Below are 20,270 nucleotides of genomic sequence, written 5' to 3'. Positions count from 1 at the left end.
CTTTCCGTTTGAAAATAAATAAATAAATAAATAAATATATATATATATATATATATATATATATATATAATGAAAGCTTTGAAACATAACTACCAGTTTGTGTTGACATGACTTGATACACAATATAATGGAGGATTGTATTGTGATTTGACAAACGGAAAGTGTTTGTGATTGCTAAGCAAACTGATATTGTTGATAGTGCAGTGCACATGAATCAATATTTGATGTTATATAATCCAAGACCAAGATAACAGCTTTCTCATAATGTTGTGACAAAACAAGTGGCTACCAGAAAAAGAGAAGAAGGATATCAGAGAGTAAGGTGGGCTTTTCAAGGAAAGGACAATAATGTTGTTAAGGGTGATGAGGTGGCAGCTTGGGGTCATGGGCTGGGCTGGCCCAGACAGACAGCTGGGGAGGGTGCTCATCACATTCACATTCACATTTACATTTACATTATGCAAAGACAAATCCCTCTTTCTCTCTTTGAATCCCTGCCTTTCCTTTCCTCTCTGTTATCAGTCTATTTCTGAGTACACTGTCCTCACCACTGTAGTCAGCCTTTAGCACAGTAAAAAGAATTTACAGACCGGCCGACTTGTTTAGGACAATTTTGTCTTTGGTTAACCGCTATCGGCCGACTTATTTTGAATAGTTTAGTCTTTAGTTAATTGCTAATCTAACGTCTTTCAGTGCAGTTAATATGAATCTCAAACCAAATCAACGAGCGAAAATCCAATTTTGACTTTCCCATCGTATGATATGGGGGGTTTCCGGGTCGGTCGGTGGGATTTGAAAATATGAGAACCATGTCCATATTGTGTTACATGGATTGTGTAATTTTCGATTTTCCTAAGTCGAGGCATTATTGTGCTTGGAAGGGTGTGTCTCCAAGAATGGAACAATGGAATATCAAGAGCATGGACCGCTTGGTTGAATGGTGTAGTGTTCAATGTTCCCAATGATATTGAATTATTGATGATAAGGAAGGAAGCAAGGAACCGAAGGAAGGAAAGCTACCACCGCCAAGGAAACACCAACTCTCTCTCATCACCTATTATTTATTCCCGAGATCAGAAACAGCTCACAGAATCATAAGTGCCAACATTTCATTTTAATTTCATTTGTCTAATTAGGATTTTTCAAAATTTCAACGGTATTCTTTACTCCAGCAGTCCAGTGATTTAAAAATCCGGAATTTTTATGTCAGAAACAGTTAGATTGTAAATAATTTACAGTTTACCCCACTCAATGAGCTGATCTAATGTTCTGAGTTCTACAGTTTCAATATTCGATAGTTCTGTTACGAAAAAAGATGCATCTGCTTTCTGCTTAGGTAGTGGTTAGGGGAGGATGGGCTTTTACCTATCTCATCTCAAGGGACCACATAGGTATAGGGTAACCCTTCTCTTCCCCAATAAGTTGTTTTGGGGTAGGGAACTCTCCAACCTTTTCAATTTTCAGTGGGGGGTTTCCATTCTTCCCCATCTTCTTGTTGTTCTTTTCTTTATTATGACCATACCAAATTACCAATCGTGATGGAGAAGGGTTCAAGGAACCAATGCGTTCATGAATGTTGATACGCACTAAGAATGCGTTCATGAATGTTGATACGCACCTAGTGAGGTCCACTATATCAGCATGCGAGGCTAGAAAGTCTTTGTGAGGATTTCTTTTGGGTTGGCTTCTATTTGAGTTAATTGCGCCCTCCAACCAAACCAAATTCCACCGCATTAACGCATTAACAAATTAGGAAAGAAGCCTTCAAATTGCGCAGCTCTCACGTTCTTGTAATTTGTTAAATACTTGTATAACATATTCATAGCCGATAAAGATAAGTTCTCCCAGATAACTACTGGGAACTGCATTTGAATCTGAAAGCTTTAAACATCAAAATCTAAATGCAGCAATAGTTTTCGTCTGCTACTATGAGATACAAAACTCAAGCCTTCAAGTAAATGACGTTACATGATTGGGGATACGATACAAACCAATTACGTCAAAGTTATTCTTTGAGAAGGAGGAGAAACTACATAGAAACTACCTGCATAATGGGAAAAATCATTTTAGGGGCCACAGTATCAAAATGCAGTAGCATACTCTCAAGGCATCTATTCAGCTGCTTCTGCAGGTTGTGGAGCTTCAGTTTGTTTTAAACTCTCAAGAGCTGAAATTCGTCTGTCCAGTGACTCATGGAGGCCTTTCACCTGGAGAAACAAAGAAAAAAGAATCACAATTCACCTTTCCTTGTCTTGCAGTCCACTTAAAGGCCAAAGATATTATTGTACACTAATGCTTATGAGAATCCATGAATCTTAAAGACCAGAAAATCATAAAGATAGCACCAACATAAGAGCATACATCAAACCCAAATATAAAATAGAACCATAGGTGATATACAGGACAAACAACGAATTTCCAAAGATTCCATAAGTTCTCTCAAGGACTGACTTCAGCATTGCATAAAACTTTCTCCAAATTGAGTCAGCAGCGTGGATAGCAACTTATAGGTTGGATATTGTGTCTGTGCATGTGTTAACAGATTTGTAGCCTAGACACTATCATGCTTTGATGACTAGCTAGAAGCGCTTTTACTTAGCAGGAAAATCTAGTAAGAAGGTTTCTTTCTAGTTCAAGTAGTGAGTCTAATTTCACCCTGTGGTGTACAAATCATACATAAATTATATTTTCGAGTTGCATTTGCATAGACGTTAAGCATATGCTGTCACAGTGTAGTGTTATAGCTAGAAGACTGAAACCATTTCAAGCATGGTAAAAAGTACAAGAAAAGAGCAACCAACACAAGCTAGACTCCTTGCCTATATTCAATCAAACCCTCCTCATTTTCTCCTTCCATTAACAAGTGAACTGAATCAAAATAACCACTTGGGCGCCAGCCAAAAACTATAATCAATTACTCCAACAATATTGCGACATCCTTGAAATGCAAGGATGCGCAAAACATGGTACACCAAAGGCGAAAAGTGCAAAACACACAATAAAAAACAGATACCAAAAAGAACTAACCAAGTCGAGACTAACTGATACAAGATACTGGTTGTAAACCAGACACAAGTCGGGCCAACACTTGAGCTCAAACCAGTACAACAAGATACCATGAAGCTCAAAACTCACAACTGATACAAGAAGGATCACAAAAAGTACCACACAAAATAACTAGATTAACATTCGAGCTCAAACTAGACAAAAGAAAAGTCGAAAAAACACGGGAGCATGACTGTTTTCACATCCAAGAAGAGGAAGCATAACACACCATCACCCACATTTTCCAGAGCACCCTAATCACTCCATTCCTAAAATACCAACATTATGTTCTCACTTTTCATTTCTTAAACCACAAGTTCAAAACCACACCAAAATTTCAATCCCACCCAATGTTCCAACCACCAATTACCAAACCCTAACTTTATCCGCAACCTCATCTTGCAAAATCAATTCCGATTCCAGAAGAACGGGACGTTCTAAACACCCATGAATGCAACAAATCGAGGTTTCTAAACACCTTAATTTCAAGATCAACTGAAAATTTGAGACGAAAATGAAGAAGAAGGAGGGCGGTAGTACCTGACGAGAGATGGCCTCATGAGCGACCTTGTAGTCATTGTGAAGGATGTAAAGCCCCGTAAACGACGCCACCGCAGCTCCGGCGAAGAACGACGCCAACCTCACTCGAAGAACGTAACCCATCTTCTCCTTCTTCTTCTTCTTCTACTTCCCCTTTCTGCCTTCTCCGATCTATAAAGACCTCGTGAAGACCGACGCGTCGTGTTCGTTTCTTAAAGGGCTTTGAAAACGCATCGTCGTTTTTTTTCTTCTGATTCCACTTGTGCCAAAACACATCGCAACGTCGCCGTTTAACCAAAACACTAGTTGTTCTAATTAAACTTAAAACATCCATTTATTTATTTTTGGACGAATTTCTTATGTGAATTTTAATTGATAACTACCTAGATTGTTCTGGATTGTTCGAATTGTTAATTCATTCCAAACTCGGTTAGTAATCAGTATAAATCCACCGACCATGAGAAAAGAGAAATCATTTGGGTTGATTAGTCCTAATCCTCATAGGATCATGAAATACTACGTCGACCTTATCTAAATCCTACACTACGATGACCCTCGCCTATATAAATCGCACAAACCCCACATCAAGTCTTCAAGAAATTTTGTACGTTCTCTTTACAGTTACGAACTAAGATCAAAGAAGAAGAAGGAGAACCAATTCAAAAGCAAAAAAGATGGAGTTGCCAAGAAGCATGGACTGTCCCCCTCCACTCTGTGCAAGAGGTTGCGGTTTCTTTGGGACTTTGGCAAACAAGAATATGTGCTCAAAGTGCTACACTGATTATCTGAAAGAACAGCTTCTTGCTAAGCCTACTGCAGAGCCGGCCGTGGTGGTGCCTTCAGTGGAGAAAAACCTAGACGTCGCTGTTTCTGCTAGCGAGTCGTCGTCAACCACTACAACTAGTGATCAGCCATGTGGTGTGACGACAAAGAATTGGTGCCAGAGCTATAGCTGCAAGAAGAAACTTGGTCCAGTGCAAGTGGCGTTAAAATGCCGCTGTGGTGGAGTGTTTTGTCCAGAGCACAGGTTAGCTGAAAAGCACTCATGTAGTGTGGATTACAAGAGGCCTGGAGGAGAGCTCTTGGCTAAGCAAAACCCAGTTTGCAAGGGTGACAAGTTAAAGCAGAGGGTTTAGAATCAACTTTAGATAATCAATCCTGAGCTATAGAAAATCGATGCATGGCATTGACAAATTAAGCCAGAGGATAATATGATGTTGCTAACTGTAGCTATGTTACTTGTTTGCATGAACTTTAGTTATAAATTTATAATACATTGTTGATTTGCTAACAATGGCTTTCATTCCTTATTTCAGCAAGATGAATGTCTTTAAATAAATTTTCTGGCACACTTTCTCAGATTAGATATACACATGCCGATAGACATTAAAATTCAAGGAATAAGAGTAGTAGAGACAGAGCAAGGAGGAGCAGCGCACTACTAGAAAATTGTCTACTAGTCACCCCTGTTAGCTGGACACACTTCTGTAACGGTATCATTTGATGGTGTAAATGACACTTTTTGTTATCATTTGTTTCATTTATTTAATTGATACACATAACCCCGACTTTACCCTCTCAATTCTTGATTTATCAGAATATCTGGACTTATTAGATACCAATATCAATTTGTATTTGAGAAAATATAAAGTTAAGTAAATGAAATTAAAATATATAAAACTGATAGATCATACCGTTATCCATAAGTTTTGTTTGCACACTGTTATTATAACCGTTACTTTTAATCTCCACTACTGAAATCCGTATCAATACTTAAATTATTATTCGATATACTGTTTTTTGGTAGAAATAGGGAAATTCTCAAAATTAAGCCTCAATTGGCCCTATAGCTATACTTTGTTGTGAAGTGTTTACATTATTAAATAAGGTAAGAAAATAAAATTAAAATTTTGAATGAGCTTCCCCGTCCATTCTAAAGACCAGAGCTGACGCTTTGCAGCTGATAGAATCTTCGACCTGGTCTTATTGCATGAGGCATTCTGCAGCACAAAGAATATATAAGAAATAGGGAGATTCTCAAAATTAAGCCTCAATTAGCCATATAACTACGCCTTGTTGTGAACCGTTTACATTATTAAAAAAGCAAGTTATAATTTTGTACATGCTTCCTAGTTCAATCTCAAAGCAAAGGCAACACTTTGCAGCTAATAGAATCTTCGACCTGGTCTTCTTGCATGAGGCATACTGTTGCCCAGAGCTCTTGATTTGCCACCTAAAGGGGATCATTTCTTCCTCATAGCAGGCATTTGTTGAACGGTATGAAATAACTTCTTCCCCACACTCATCACCTGAGACACAAACTTGAAGCTTGAAGTTTCCATATGACACTTCCTCTTGATTTAGGGGCCCTACTCGACATGACAATAGTAGGTTTCAGCACATACCTTCAAAAATCCCATTCCCACCTAACCCTAGCAGCTAATTTGGGGCTAGTAGGCCTTTTGAACTCGATCACTTCCCCAAAGCCAAAGCCAATAAGGGAGGATTAGCCTCAGAAGTGATCCTCAACTCCACCATACCCACATCACCACGTACCGTCAACCTCCAAAACTGGATCAATTTCAAAACTGTCACTATTTTCGTTGTACAATAAGGTTTCAAAACTCGGATTCAGTGTCAGTTCTAAGAGGCCATAGTCTCAGGCCCATCCATTTCATACGGGTCTCAAATCTCGAAAAGTCCAAAATTTTTCCTAATTACAATGGAAATAATTAACCCAAACCCCAAACCGGAACATAAAACAAATCCAAATCCTAGTAGGAAAACAAAAACGACACATTTTGCACGACTATATATATGTCTTCTCTTCTTCAACGTCCCAAACGAAAAACCTAAGATTTTGCGGAAGAGAAAAGAAAATCGTGATCCAATTTCAGAGTAAGAACATCATGGAGGAGACGAAACAGAGCAAGCAAGAAGAAAAGTGAAAGGAATTCGAGGATAGAATTAGCACTTATGATAATGGCTGGAATTCCAGTCTGTCGATCGAATAAGCAAAATGGGAGATGAAGAACAAGTCCTTCAACTGTGCTCATCGCGTGTTCGAATGTGCCCTCGCACACTTGTTGGACTGGTTCAATATCTGGTGCCGATACTTTCGGATGGAAAAATGCTCGGGAATGTCGCCGGTGCTCGAGAAGTTTACGAGAAGCCACCGAGTAAGGGTGGATGCTAGATGCACAGTTATGGCTATCCTACGTCAAGTTCGAGCTTCGAAATGGCATTGTTGTTCTTTTTCATGATGTTTAGACCAATGAAGATGTTGAATATTTACAGGCCATTGAACCAGACAGTTTTACACTGTTGCTCTTTTTTCATGATCTAAGAACAGTCTTCATCTTCACCATCATAATGAAGCCAAGGAATCTCATCATTGTCCAAGCAGTCTTCATCATCATCGTCATCGTCCAAGCAGACTTCATCATCATCATTCTTTTTTTTTTTGAACATGTCAATGATGTCATCATCATCATTCAAGTAGTTTTCATCATCATCCAAAGTGCTTTCATCCTAAATGTAATAAAGATCAGTAGTCTGTTCACCGTCCATATGATAGATAAAAGGAAATTTATAAAAACACTGCCAAAAAAAAAAAAAACTGAAAAAAAAAAATCTTATCAGTGAATATCTTAGTTAGGAAACAAAACACTAGAAGAAAAAAAAATCTCAACCTTTTTGGGCTGTTTCAGAATCTTGCTTTCTCTTGACTCACAAAAGAGAATCAAGTGCAGTTCCTTCCAATTTGAGACTGTATAGAGAACTCCAAACTCTAACATCAAAATAGGTCATTTCTCCTGCTTTCTTGACTTCATTTCCCTTAACTTGTTAAGCAGCCCTGAGTATAACGGGATAAATGAAACTCCAAACTGAGGCCCTATAGTCAAAAACCTTGAATTGGGGTTAACTACAATTTCAACGTCTGCCTTATAATAGATAGACAATCAAGAATGTGAATGACATTGTTGTTTTTTTTTTTCATAATGTTTGGACTAGTGAATGTGTTATATATTTACAGGCCATTAAAACATACTATTTGACACTGTTGTTCTTTCATGATTTAAGAACAGTCTCCATCTTCACCATCATTATGAAGCCAAGGAATCTCATCGTCGTCCAAGCTGTCTTCATCATCGAAGACATCATCATCGTTTTCCAAGCACTCTTCATCATCATCATTCTTTTTTTTTTGAACATATCATCACCATCCTCTTTCAAGTAGTCTTCATCATCATCCAGAGTGCCTTCATCCTAAATGTAATAAACATCAGTAGTCTGTTCACCGTCTATATGATAGATAAAAAAGAAATTTATACAAACATTGGCAAAAAAAAAAAGAACTGCAAAAAAATTCTCATTAGTAAATATCTTAGTTACAAAACGAAACACTGAAATGCTGCAACCCTTGTTGAAGTTTGTTATATGAAAATGCAACCCTAACTATTGAGGTAATGGCCTTAATGCCTGGCTCATTCTTTTGATTAAGCCGCAGTGAAACGTTGCACAAGACTTTGACACACTGCTCATAGTTATCAGTGGCTTGCTTTTCATCCGGTGTTAACTAATTCCTCAAGAATAGCCTTGGTAATGCAGACGTAAACCCAAATAAACTGGAACACCAACCTTCATCAATATATGAATCACTGTATTTAGCAGTATCTTCTTCGGTAGCACACAAGTCAAAACCACAAAAGAGAGTAACATTAGGATAATTCTGTATCAATGGTACTAGAGTTGGTTAAGTCAGACCATAGAAGATGTCTAAAACTAGTCGCAGTGCCGCCCAATAAACATTTTTTTTGGGGGGGGGGGCAATAAAAGTTTACAAAACTTCGCTAAAGATCTCCAAAAAGGTTGTCGGAGATCTTATGCCCCCTAATAAAAACTTGCAATAAAGGTTCATTAGGGGGAAGGAGAACTAATCTCTCTAAAATTAGGCAAATAAAACTTTGATTGAGGAAGAAGATGAGAAGATTACATCAATTCAAAACCTTTTATTGAGGGGCAATAATTGTTTTATTATGAGATAATAATTTTTTTTTCTTTTTTTATTTCCTTCTCGGCCTTCTGCACACAGTTTATAAAAAAAAATAATTGATTTGAGCACCCAAAAAATGCTCTAGGCACCCACGTCTTCACCTTTCTTTGCCGGTTGCAGACCCGGGACCAGAGATACAATCGAAAATCAAATTGTAGTTCACCCACATAATCAAATTGAAAGACCCTAAGTTGCTGATTTGGGGCAAAAAGGGCGTCGTTGGCAAAGGAAGAGATGTACAGTGGCAGAGGAGACAAGGATGAGAGCATGGATTAGCGTTTTAGATTCCTCCTCTAATTCCGATTCCTCCTTTGGTTCAGGTTCAGGTTTGATAAATGTGATGTCCGACATCTGCATATCGATAACCCGGTCGTGGATGGTGGCTTCGTCCTCTGGTACTCGACTCCACCAACCTCCGATTCACCTCCTACTTCGACAACTCCAATGGCTAGGGGCCCAAAACTCGTTTACCGGCTACGAAACCAGCTCTAATGTTGCTGGGCCCAGTCCTTCACCAGAGAGAGAGAGAGAGATGGCATGCATGTAATTCATTAATTAGGTTGAGGGCAGAATAATCATTTTTCTTTAAATTGGTGCCAAAAATGGGATAATTTTGGCTCTTTTTGATGATTTGGGTCAAGAATCCAATAGAAAAAGTAAAATCCATGAAGAACCCAACAAAGGAACGGGTACGGGTAACCCAATAAAGAAACCTATATAATGACAATAATTTCGAAACCCCCAAATCTGAAAAACGCGGAAGGAAGGGGACGACGACTCTTAATTTTGCATACTCCTCATGGCAGGTCGATTCTTGCGCCATGAAAGTACCGAAAGACCTCAGGTTCGAGTTCGCGGGAGCCCAACGCCAGAACGAAAGGAGTGTACATGAGGCGAGTCATCTTCTCCAGCACGACGCTCTGACACCGGAGATGCGAGGACATAGCCTGCGTTTGGCCTCTCTTTCTATCAAGATTCCGGGTATTGGAGTTATGGAATTAATTGAATTTATTTATGGAAAGTTGGGGAATTGGGGTTTAATTCTTCAGCATTTTTTTTTTTTTTTCAGATTTTGGCTTCAAAGAAATAGCTTTCTGGGTCTATGTTTCTGCTTATGAAATTGCTCTGGTTTGGGCATTTACTGATGTGAATTTGAGTTCTCAGCTTAAATTCAAGGCAGCTGATTTGCTTAGTTGCCTTGGCACTTTGTTCTAGAAGTTGGATACTGATTTGGTTGAGAAAATGGCTTGCATGTTCCAATTGAGAATGAAAAAGATGAATACTTGAGCTGTGTGAGTGTAATGTTGGGTTTGCTTTAGAGTGAGTTCATGTTTATATTGTTATCAATATATAATCAAAACTTTGCTTTCTTTTATGAAAGTGAAAACTAAGAAGAGATATGAAACCGAGGTTTTGAACATTTCTGGTTTGTCATTAGAAATCTAGGGTTGGGTTTGATGTATAGAAGTTTATGTTGTATATCACCCACGCCAGAAGAGAGTTTGAATCTGTGATTAATCTAAATTACATGAACATTTCTTGATGTTATTTAATTGATTTTCCTTTGGTTAAATTGATTGATACAACTTTGCTTCTATTTTCTGGTGAAGGAATCAGAGTGACTCAAAGTAGTACTAAACGATTGAGCCCTGGGTGTCTTCGGAAATAACATGTAAGAAGACAAGGCAGCAAGTTCCCCCTCTAGCAAGGTTTCTCATTGCTTCTGGTTCTAGCTCAATCATATTAAACCTGAAACAAGAGAAGCTAGGTGTAGTTGTAAGAGCTGCAGCATGCCATCTGTAATCTGCAGTATGTCAGCTGCAGTATGTCTTTTTCCCAAATCATCTCTTAACCAATAAGAAATACGGTTCTAGTAGACTAAGAATTGTTGCTTCATAAACAATGGTCTTAAAAAGGAAGATAGTGCGATGTTTAACAATCTATGGACTGATTCAATGCTTTGATGAACTTTTGCCAGACTTTTATTCTAGGAAGGAACCCCACTATTCAATGCTTTGATGAACTGTATGTGTGGTTCATTGTGATGAAAAACAGAGAATTGAGAGAGAACAAAAATGTGAAAAGTGTGATTTTCATTGAATTGATCCCATTACAGTTATAGCTTGATTTTGTATCACTTCCAAAGCATAAAGCTCAAGTTGGGAGAACTGTATAAGTATTAAATGTGGTTAAGTTCTTTTTAGTGTGTCTGGTTGATCCATTGAAAGTCTTTCTAATTGTCTTGACAGCCTATTTTCAATTAGTTGTGACAATTTGGTGAAGAAGGGTTTTGCTTGATATTTTGGTTCCTATTCTTTTTTTGTTTTTGTTTTTATTTTTATTTTTTCGGTGGTTGGTGTTATGCTACTACAATTTGATATGGTTGAGGGAATTGTGAAGAGTCCATGTAAAAATTGGACATGTGTTTCCATGAACATATATTTCATGCAGCAATTGATATCTGTACCCTTAGATAATCTGACATGTTTCTTTTGATACACAATAAGAGAGCTATTGCTTGTGAGAGGCAGGTGTTAAGCAAGCTGATGCAGAGATGGTTTTCAGAACAAGAGAGGAAGCGTGTCTTTGAGAAGTGGGGTATTGCACTCGACTGTAAGGCTCTTTGTTAAGTGCATTTTGATGATGAATGGTATTATGTGTATGTGAAGATGGTTGTGGCATGTTTCGTGAAGCGAGCATGAGAAGAGGAGAAAGCCAATGACACCAGTTACTTCCAAGATAAAGAAATACAAAATCAAGGGTTACTCGTAAGTTTTTGTGCCATTTCAGTCATCTTACTATGTTATCTTTTGGAATTGGTAATAGTTTCATATAGTAATTGGTTTTGAAAGTTCTTGATCAGGTCTTACAAGTCCCGGTTTAAGTTATTGAATGATGGTACTATTCGACGCTGGAGGGAGGGCAAGTGGCACAATGCACATCTGAAGGTGTGTCTTGCATTTTGATTTTTCAATGCTTGGGGTTGATATCCAGAGTTGGTCAATGTTAATCTAGCAAGTTGTTAGACATCAGTTTATGTTCATATTCTATATAACTTGATGCTTTACAACATGTGTGGAATGATGCATTTTAATTCAGATACAAATAGTAGGAGTTGTAAACTATTTTCCGAGTTGCAGCAGCAAGGAATTTCTTATAAAGCTACCGGTTTGTTTCTTAGACCAGAGGGCCATCATTATTCGTTTCATTAGTGTTGTGATGGTCCCAGAAATGTTACTGTAATTGTTGACATATATATTTCTAAACTGAGATGAGAGGGAAAAAAAAAAACACCAAGGAAATTAAGCCAATATTTATGGATGAGCAAGACCACTCTTTTTGTGTTTTCTGATACTTTTCACGGTATCTCTGAACAGCAGCTGCATGTGACAAAATCAAATGATGAGCTGCAATGTAAGGCTCAGTTTGTGAAATCCCAGCTGTGCAATTTCCATCAGCTTTGGAGCACCGTGCCGGAGGATTCATCCCATTGTCATGGCAGAGCAACCACCACTCCAGGCTCTTTGAATGTCATCCGGTTCTTCACTTTCCCAGTACCATCGATAGACATCAAAATTTAGGTTTTTTCATGATATCAATGTCTTCTTTGTAACGGTGATATTTGTCCACCGTAACATCTGTTATATCATTATTTGCAATGTTATGATAACATTAAGACATTATTGTTGTGTAGTATGTGTCAGGATGATCTATTATCGTGTATTATGTGTTAAATGGCGCTTGAAATTGTTCTCACTGAGTAGCCCCAATTGGTACCCACAAATCCGTATGATTTTGTTTTGTTGACTAGAAAAGAGTGATGTGTCTCGGCAATATAACTAATAAGCTACCTCCCGGATTGTTTCAATACCGCAATGTTCGGACTGCAAAAATCGGCAAAGTTGGAATCTGCCAACCCATTTGCTGTGCACAATTCGGAGAGTGTTTTGAGACTTGATGACGAATTCACAGAGGTTAACAGAGTTGTTCAACTGTCGACTAATAAGCTAAACAGGGATGCAGCAGTTGATGTATTAGGGAGGGTGGCGAGGGATGTGGTAGTAGGAAATCATTTTGGGGAGCTAATGGGAGGAATGGCTTGTTCTTGGGAGAGTAGGGAGGGTGGTCTTGTTTCTGCAACTCAGTTTGGGTTTTCAAGAACTTGTAATTGAAGTTGATTCATCCAAAGCAGCTCAGCCAATCAACGACCGGAGTACATGCATGCTGCGAAGAGAAATGATAGCAGCAGCAACTAGCAAGCCAGCAATTGACTGAAAGAGAGGCTCCTCAGTCCTTACATGGTGTTGTTTTGTTCTGGGCAATGTTGTACCTGTTTTATATGGAGGAAAGAGATTGAATAACCTTTTTCTAATAGGGGAAACATTTTGTTTTACATTAAAGCTGAAAATGTCGCATCATAACTTCATAAGTTTTAATATTGATGAACTCTAGTTACCCAGAATTTTGATATCAAATTAACTTGTTCCGTTAGAAACAAGTAAAATGTAGTGATTTGTGGTTCGGCCATTGCCTGAATTCTGAAACTAACAGTTGTTCAAAATCCAAGACAATCTTTTAAAAGAACAGAAAATTTAGATGGAAGATACAATTTTTCTACTCCAGAAAGAAAAGACGAGCTATTGTTTAAATTATCAAGAATCCAAAATGAGCCGACCCGTCAATGAACGGAAGCCGTTTTATGCATGAATATCACTTCAGACAGTCGGCTGTGGAGTCTTGACTATGATAAAACACAGCAAAAACTCAAACTTTTTAACCAAAAAAGAGGCAAACACAAATCCAATCTGCGAATCCCATGAGATGCAAATATTGATGAAACAGATTCAATCTTCACAACATAATTTCCCCACATCCAGTATAACTTCCCAAAATAAGCCTCTAATCCGCACACTAGTACACTTTCGGGGCAAAAGATGCTGTGACTGCTCCTGAAGTCCTGCCAGCACCAAAATAATCATGAGATGCATTCGAAGTGGCAATTAATAGGATAAAGGACTACATCACAGAATACGATTTTAAGTGTCTTTACTATCTTCTGGAAGTAACAACACAATAAAACTCAATAAGCAATACAGGAAACGAGTTCAAGTGTCTTCCAAGTATGTTTGAAGGTTTAGAGGCATACCTGCCACTGTTTCCCAACAAAATTTGAGCTCAGCCGGCCATTGGCCAATGATCTGTCCAGAGGAGCTCCATTTCCACCATTAAGTACAGATGACTGGCTGGGAGTAGGTTCAGGCCCATTCATGTCCTTGGATTTGCTTGCTCAAAGTTTTTACGTTCTACATACCTCCTGAAACACCATTTAATTGCTGATTCTGCTTCACAGACTGCAAGTGTGCATTATTTGCATTTGGAGTAGAAGTAACCACATTTTTGGAATCAAGAGATGATATCTTCTTTAAGCGGAGAGTCTGTGCCACTGGAGTAACAGCCACAGAAGGCAAACATGAAGAGTAGGGGGATGATGCTGCTGCAGCAGCAGCAACTCTGGCAACGGCAGCTGTAGCTGCTATCATCTCTTGAGCTCCTTCACGCAGCTGAATATAGTCCCCCTCAATCACAAATAGCTGAAAAGGCAAATTACAGTTCTCAAGAGATGATAATAAAATAAACAATCTACACAAACATAGATACATTTGAAATCATCAGCAGAACTCACTTCAGTATGAGCAGCAACGAAATCATCTAGCATTCCATACTTTTTCTTGTAATCATGCCAGTGTAAAGGTGCAAGCATCTTCCTGAGCCTATTTGGTAGCTGTATTTGGAACAAATAACAGATTATTGACTAAAAAGTTGCTAATAGAAACAGAAAATGGCATGCTCACTATAGAAGTTCTGGTAGCTAAAAGGTAGGCTCACCGTCGAACTGATATTAATTCTACCACCAGCTGGTATTGTCCGAACCATGCAAGCCAACAATGACCTCTCATCTAGAAGAGCGGTCTCCGAAGTCCTACCCACTGATGGTGCATTGGTGTGTCCAGTTGAGACAAAGGACTCAGGCAAACCTGTACCAGGGGAATTGTTTATTGTAATTTCATTGAGATTGACTGAATGGATTGGAGTGTCAGATTTTGAGGACTTGGTAGCAGAATTTGGTTTCTCAGCCGTTAAAACTTGTCCATCCAACCCATGATCGATCAAGGTCTGAACATTCTGCTCATGTGACCGTTCACATGTAAATTAAGCTGAGTATCTTCCACTAACTACTGAAAACATAACACTCTGACCAGCTCCAGCCAAGTAAAAGAAAAAAGAAGCAAAACAAAAAATTTCTTACCTTGGTTTCACTGCTCTTCTCAAGAGAATCCAATCTTAAAGAATCAGTTAAATTGGTAAGACATTTGTTGCAAGCTCTGATCAGTTTGGGGTGAGACCAAGTAACTGCTATTAATTGACTCAAGAACCTGAAACAAAATACATACTTTAATTCCCACCTAATTAAAATACACAAAGGCACATAATCATTTACAAGGAAATACCTGTGCTTCCTCGGGGGAAGATGATATCACAGGCTCAGGCTCTGCCCCTTGGCGAATTTGAACATCCAAATAGTCTTGATGAAATGGTTGCCCATTAACAGAAGTTTCATAGTGATACTTTGCATCTAATCTTATCAGGTTTTGATCATTTTGGGAAGATGGAGGTTCAGTTTGTGTAGCTATCTGCAAACTCTCGGACGGAGCCTAAAAAGAGAGATCAAGTGACATGAGTTGGTCATTACGGATAACGGATGCTGATCATAATCAAAATAGAAAAGAGGTCTTCGACTGTCAGCACCTGTTGGTTCTGCCACTGTTGGAGAGATGACATTGCAGGTATTGAGTGAAAATTCCCCACATGTGATTGAGGAACCTGTGGTGGCATGGAATGGGGAACCCCAGGTTGATCCAGAACAAATGGATGCATACCAGTCACCAGTCCAGGTGGAAGAAAGGGAGGCATCCCAAGTAGAGACGAAGGACCAATTGGAACAGTAGGAACATGGTCAACCTGATAAACCATAACAATCAACGTTTATAGATAAATAAAGAAAAACTAATATAATTGAATCAAAATGACAAGGTCAAAATCATGTTTGATGCGGTCAAAGTACCTGACTTGATGCATTGACAGTTGAAGAAAACGATGAAACGACCTGTGAATTCCCATTTGGGAGGGCACCTGGATTTCCATTTGACGTATTTATATCAATCTGGTTCCCATTGTTCCGACCAAACTGAGATGCATCCTTTGAAGTTGAATTTGCTGCACGTGATTCATCAGTGTAAGTTCCATTTCTTTGTCTAGCATCAGCTAACTCAAGCTGAAGCTGTTGTACCGTATGCATATGATGTCTCTCCATTTCAGCAAACTATCAGTTATCCAAAAGAAAAATCGAATTGGTCAAACTCACCAAAAAAAACAAAACCATGTTATATTTAGGTATAGCACCACCCTCACTTAGGTATTGCTTAAAAAAAGTAATACAAAAATATCAGCATTTAGGCATACATACAATTGTTCTGATTTTTCTATGAGCGTCAAACATGTTTGCAAGCTATATGGAAAGAAAAAAAATGAAAATGCAATACAGAAAACAAAACTAACCAACCTGTCTTTGACAAAGCAAGCCAGAGCTGATTATAGTGTTCTGAATGTTCCCGCAACTGATTTTGAAGTGTAGTTGACTGCAAAGCATCCATTTCTTGAACACGGGTGATCCAAGCTTGTGCTTCGCTCAGTTGTTCATCCTTAAATAGAATGGCTTCTTGAGCAAGCCTATGCTGAAAATATGATGGCTATCAGGCACAGCTTCACAATAACTAAATGTAGCATGCAACTCCTTGAAGTAAAAAAAAACATCAAACTTGTTCCAATTTCTGTCACTTATTATTCAGTGTCTGACATTTTGTTAACAATTTGTTTATACACTGTTTATTCACAAAAGAATAAAATAGTACAAAAGTTCAATCATTCTACCCATTACAGTAAGACCATACAAAAGCATCATATACATGCAAATGAACAAACCTGTTCCTGCAACTCAATAAGTTGCCTCTCTTTTTATTGAATATGTTCTTGAAGATCATGTAATTGCTGTATATGCTGGGCTCTTTCAGCTTCTGAATGGTCACGCTCTCTTCTGCAATAGACACCAAATTTTTAAACTTGTTGATATAACTATAACCTCAACCAGCATTTATTCATACAGAATGAAATACAAAAGCCTTATATATTATGCAATAAAATACAAAAAAAGTAAATCTTCACACTCATCATTGTGAAGAACACATATTTAAGCTTGAACGACAAAGGTACACATGCTCTTGAATAATTAAAATGAAATACATATAATTAAAACCTCAACCAGCATTTATTCATACAAAACGAAACACAAAAGCCTTATATATTATGCAATAAAATAAAAAAATAGTAAATCTTCAGAGTCAGTGTAAATACAGTGAAGCAACACACATTTAAGCTTGAACAACAAAAGTACATATGCTCTTGAATAAGAGCTCAAAAGTGCAGAAAATAGGTCCCAAACCCATGGATCATTACCTGGAAGTTGCTAATTCTTTGTTCTGTTCTCTGAGAAGGCTCTCTTTGGCCCAGGCCTGCCAGAAAGTTATGAAAGTGGGTAAAAACTATAGATTACTCAGCTAAACCAACCAAGAGAAATTTCATAAGCATTCAACGTACCGCTTCATTATCTAACTTGGTAGCATGCAGCTCTCTATCTTGATTGAGGAAGCTGTGGTGGCATGGAATGGGGAACCCCAGGTTGATGCAGAACAAATGGATGCATAGCAGTCACCTGTCCGGGTGGAAGAAAGGGAGGCATCCCAAGTAGAGAGAAAGCACCAATTGGAACACTAGGAACATGGTCAACCTGATAAACCATAACAATCAACGTTTATGGATAGAAAAAGAAAAACTAATATAATTGAAAATGGCATGCTCACTATAGAATAAGCTGCTGGATTCGACTTGATCATATGCACTCTGCTACTCTCGCCGCAATTACAAACCACGAGTCCTGGCTTCGCCGTCATCTGGCCTCGGGGAGCCGTCGTCGTCCTGGTGAGCCGACAACGGGAAGACCACGAGTCCCCGAGGCCAGACGACGGCGAAAGAGTTTGTAATTGCGGCAAGACAAGTCGAATCCGGCAGCTTATTTAGAGTGGACGGCGAGGTGAAACGGCAGAGCAGCAAGGACGAAGAGTCCTCGGTGGCCGGCTTTCCAGCGTCGTCTGGCCCGAGGGAGTCATCGTCGTCTTCAGGGAGTAGTCGTCGTCATGGAAACTAGAGAACCGCCATGGAAACCAGACCAGAGCTTCAATTCCGAGCGAGGGTAGAGAGAGAGATAGCGAGGAGAGAGAGAGATTGAAGAGAGTCAATTGTGTTTAGGGTATAAGGCTCGGGGAGTCGACGTCCTCATGGAAACCAGAGAACCGCCATGGAAACCAGACTAGAGCTTCAATTGCCAGAGTGGATAGAGCCGGAGGGAGGCTGGGTAGAGCAATTGGTAAATTTTGAGTGAGAGAATTTATAGGGTCATGACATAGAGGATGCCTAAAAGCTAAAACTAATTGTGGCTTGGACACAAATTTGAAGGAAATTAATTTACCCGAATGGGGGTATTTTCAGAAAATTATAGTGCAAAGTGACAAATAATCCAACAACCGAGTGCGGGGGAGGTTCCCTCATGCCACCCAAAGCATACAAAGAAAGGACGTATGTACCCCTCCAAGGTATGCATTGCTTCAATTTTTTTAAATAGTTTTGGCTCACATTTTACACCCAAAAAAACAGTGGACGCGGATTGACCGTTTCTTCATTTCAATAAAATTTGATGAATCTGTGGAATTGGTTGATAGTGTTTGATGTATGAGTTACATACATGTTTGATGTCGTGATGAATAGAAAGAGAGAGAAGAGGGAGTGAAAGGGGCAGAATGGGAAATTGAATGGAGGAAAAAACAAAAAGGGAATCAAATTTCAAACAGAGGCGAGGAATTGATTGGTCTGCCAAGCACATGCAAGCCGTGAAGGAGGGCAGTGTGTCAGAAGACTCTGTCTCTCTCTGTACGTGATCACCAAGCTATGAAATTCAAACCAATAAAAGCAAATAAAAAAGTCTCTAGACACTAAAATATAATCATTTGTACCAAAAAAAATAAAAACCATCATCATGTGACTCACTGCCTAGAACCGGTGTTTGATCTGCTTGCACTTCTTCATGTCAAGTTAGATATCATTGCAAAATTGCCCTTGATTAGAGGGGGTTGATGTCCTTTAATTTATGGGTAAATCTTGTTTGTTAAAAAATCAAAGCTTAATTAATCTTGAGCCCTCTAGGATTCTCCATGGTAGTACACTGGTCCTGCACTGCAATCTATGACCGGTCAAACCTATTTTCTCAGTCCAGATTGCACATTTAGCTTCGTCATGCTCTCGTTATTCTTACTAGTAATGTTGAAGCTAAGGTATCATATATTCTCTGAAGAATAATGTGAGAACTGATTAAGAATTGAGTTTGTAATTACTTAAATTAGGCGATCGAAGAATGAGACTAATTATTAGTTACGGTTTAGTGATGTCTCTGTTTTCTATGAGCATTAGCGTTTGAGATGTGACATGTATAACTTAGAAAAAAAACGAATACGTGCCTAATAAGGATCAAAAACACATGAAACCCTATTTTTAAGTCTCATTCTCTTTGCCCGGGTGAGATGTGATGTGGTTATTTAAGAAGAAAATGATACATGTTCGAATAAGGGAAAAAAAGAAAGAAAAAAAGGTTAGTATCGAACACCTCTTTCGGGTCTCATTCGCTTTGCATATTTCCTCCTTTCAGGCCACCTCTGTGGCTCTGTTTGCTTTTGGATAATATGTATAATTTGTTGACTCTTGTATGAGCTGGATCGCATCATCTACCACATTAATGATCATGTACGAGTTCTGAATAATTTGTTGACTCTTGTATGAGCTGGATCGCATCACCTACCACATTAATGATCATATACGAGTTCTGAATCTCGTTTCCTTATCACCTCTTTCTTTGAGAGCATTTGTAGTACGCAAGTGGAGATTACGGACTGTTGCTTTGAATGATTGAATCTTGGATGCCCGTTATGGTGCCATTTCTAGCTTAAGCCATGTGAAGGGGAGAGTTCAGTACACGTACAAATAAAAAGACCTCGTGACCAAGAACACCCATTGGCCAATCACCATCCCCATATCTTTGCTTTACCAGGTCCACTATCTTACTTGTACAGTTGTACGTTATCTCCACCCCTAACCCCTCTTCTCTCCCTCTACAAATTTTTAATGCCTGGCCCTAGACACGCAGAACCAATGGGACAATGGGCTCTCTCACTCTCACTCGCACTCTCACGACTAATTTTTGAAATAAGACTTAAAAATCTACTTACCGTAATTGTCAAATACATAAGCACGGCTTTAAACTAGTTTGGAGTTTTATTTTGAAATTTTCAGGCTCTTTCATGTTTAAGCCAATACCTTGTTTAGCCCTAGTCCCCAAGCACAAAATACACTTCCACTATGATCACATTCCAACGTTCAATCAATTGGCCATAGATTCAGTCTTACAGGT

General features: G+C 38.8%; 3 protein-coding genes and 1 pseudogene across 21 annotated transcripts; 2 read left to right on the top strand and 2 right to left on the bottom strand.

The window, feature by feature from the left end:
* Positions 1 to 1,828: 1,828 nt before the first annotated feature.
* LOC112201524 lies at positions 1,829 to 3,768 on the bottom strand. The gene is made up of 2 exons (XM_024342421.2): positions 3,586 to 3,768; positions 1,829 to 2,207 (listed from the first exon to the last, which is right to left on the bottom strand). Exons 1-2 carry the CDS (start codon positions 3,706 to 3,708, stop codon positions 2,112 to 2,114), a joined length of 219 nt encoding a protein of 72 aa, XP_024198189.1. The 5' UTR covers positions 3,709 to 3,768; the 3' UTR covers positions 1,829 to 2,111.
* A 470-nt stretch (positions 3,769 to 4,238) lies between these two features.
* On the top strand, positions 4,239 to 4,721 carry LOC112172731 (putative zinc finger A20 and AN1 domain-containing stress-associated protein 8). The gene has a single exon (XM_024310202.2). The coding sequence runs from the start codon at positions 4,260 to 4,262 to the stop codon at positions 4,719 to 4,721; it is 462 nt and encodes a 153-aa protein (XP_024165970.1). The 5' UTR covers positions 4,239 to 4,259.
* A 4,660-nt stretch (positions 4,722 to 9,381) lies between these two features.
* LOC112184410 lies at positions 9,382 to 12,395 on the top strand. 19 transcript variants are annotated; one of them, XR_005804492.1, is made up of 5 exons: positions 9,382 to 9,622; positions 10,259 to 10,313; positions 11,173 to 11,409; positions 11,505 to 11,589; positions 12,019 to 12,395. XR_005804492.1 is itself a non-coding variant. In XM_040512545.1 (4 exons), exons 2-4 carry the CDS (start codon positions 11,360 to 11,362, stop codon positions 12,220 to 12,222), a joined length of 339 nt encoding a protein of 112 aa, XP_040368479.1. In that variant the 5' UTR covers positions 9,382 to 9,622; positions 11,173 to 11,359; the 3' UTR covers positions 12,223 to 12,395. The 19 variants fall into 19 exon arrangements, 8 of the variants coding, with proteins under 8 accessions (XP_040368479.1, XP_024178459.1, XP_024178453.1 ...); XR_005804491.1 differs by having other exon boundaries at positions 10,259 to 10,350; XR_005804489.1 differs by having other exon boundaries at positions 10,252 to 10,313.
* An 837-nt stretch (positions 12,396 to 13,232) lies between these two features.
* LOC112172722 lies at positions 13,233 to 17,440 on the bottom strand (annotated as a pseudogene).
* Positions 17,441 to 20,270: the final 2,830 nt, after the last annotated feature.

Source organism: Rosa chinensis, chromosome 1, assembly GCF_002994745.2.
Source record: "Rosa chinensis cultivar Old Blush chromosome 1, RchiOBHm-V2, whole genome shotgun sequence".
NCBI classification, from domain to species: Eukaryota; Viridiplantae; Streptophyta; class Magnoliopsida; order Rosales; family Rosaceae; genus Rosa; species Rosa chinensis.
Note: the sequence above shows the minus strand (reverse complement) of the source record. Positions and strands in the feature narration are given on the sequence as shown.

Bases quoted from the DNA above. Each gene is read 5' to 3' on its own strand.
- LOC112201524 (XM_024342421.2), bottom strand. From the start codon at position 3,708: ATGGGTTACGTTCTTCGAGTGAGGTTGGCGTCGTTCTTCGCCGGAGCT. The intron at 2,208-3,585 runs GTACTACCGCCC...TTGTTTCTCCAG, and splicing joins ATGAGGCCATCTCTCGTCAG to GTGAAAGGCCTCCATGAGTC.
- LOC112172731 (XM_024310202.2), top strand. From the start codon at position 4,260: ATGGAGTTGCCAAGAAGCATGGACTGTCCCCCTCCACTCTGTGCAAGA.
- LOC112184410 (XM_040512545.1), top strand. From the start codon at position 11,360: ATGACACCAGTTACTTCCAAGATAAAGAAATACAAAATCAAGGGTTAC. The intron at 11,410-11,504 runs GTAAGTTTTTGT...GTTCTTGATCAG, and splicing joins TACAAAATCAAGGGTTACTC to GTCTTACAAGTCCCGGTTTA. The intron at 11,590-12,018 runs GTGTGTCTTGCA...ATCTCTGAACAG, and splicing joins GGCACAATGCACATCTGAAG to CAGCTGCATGTGACAAAATC.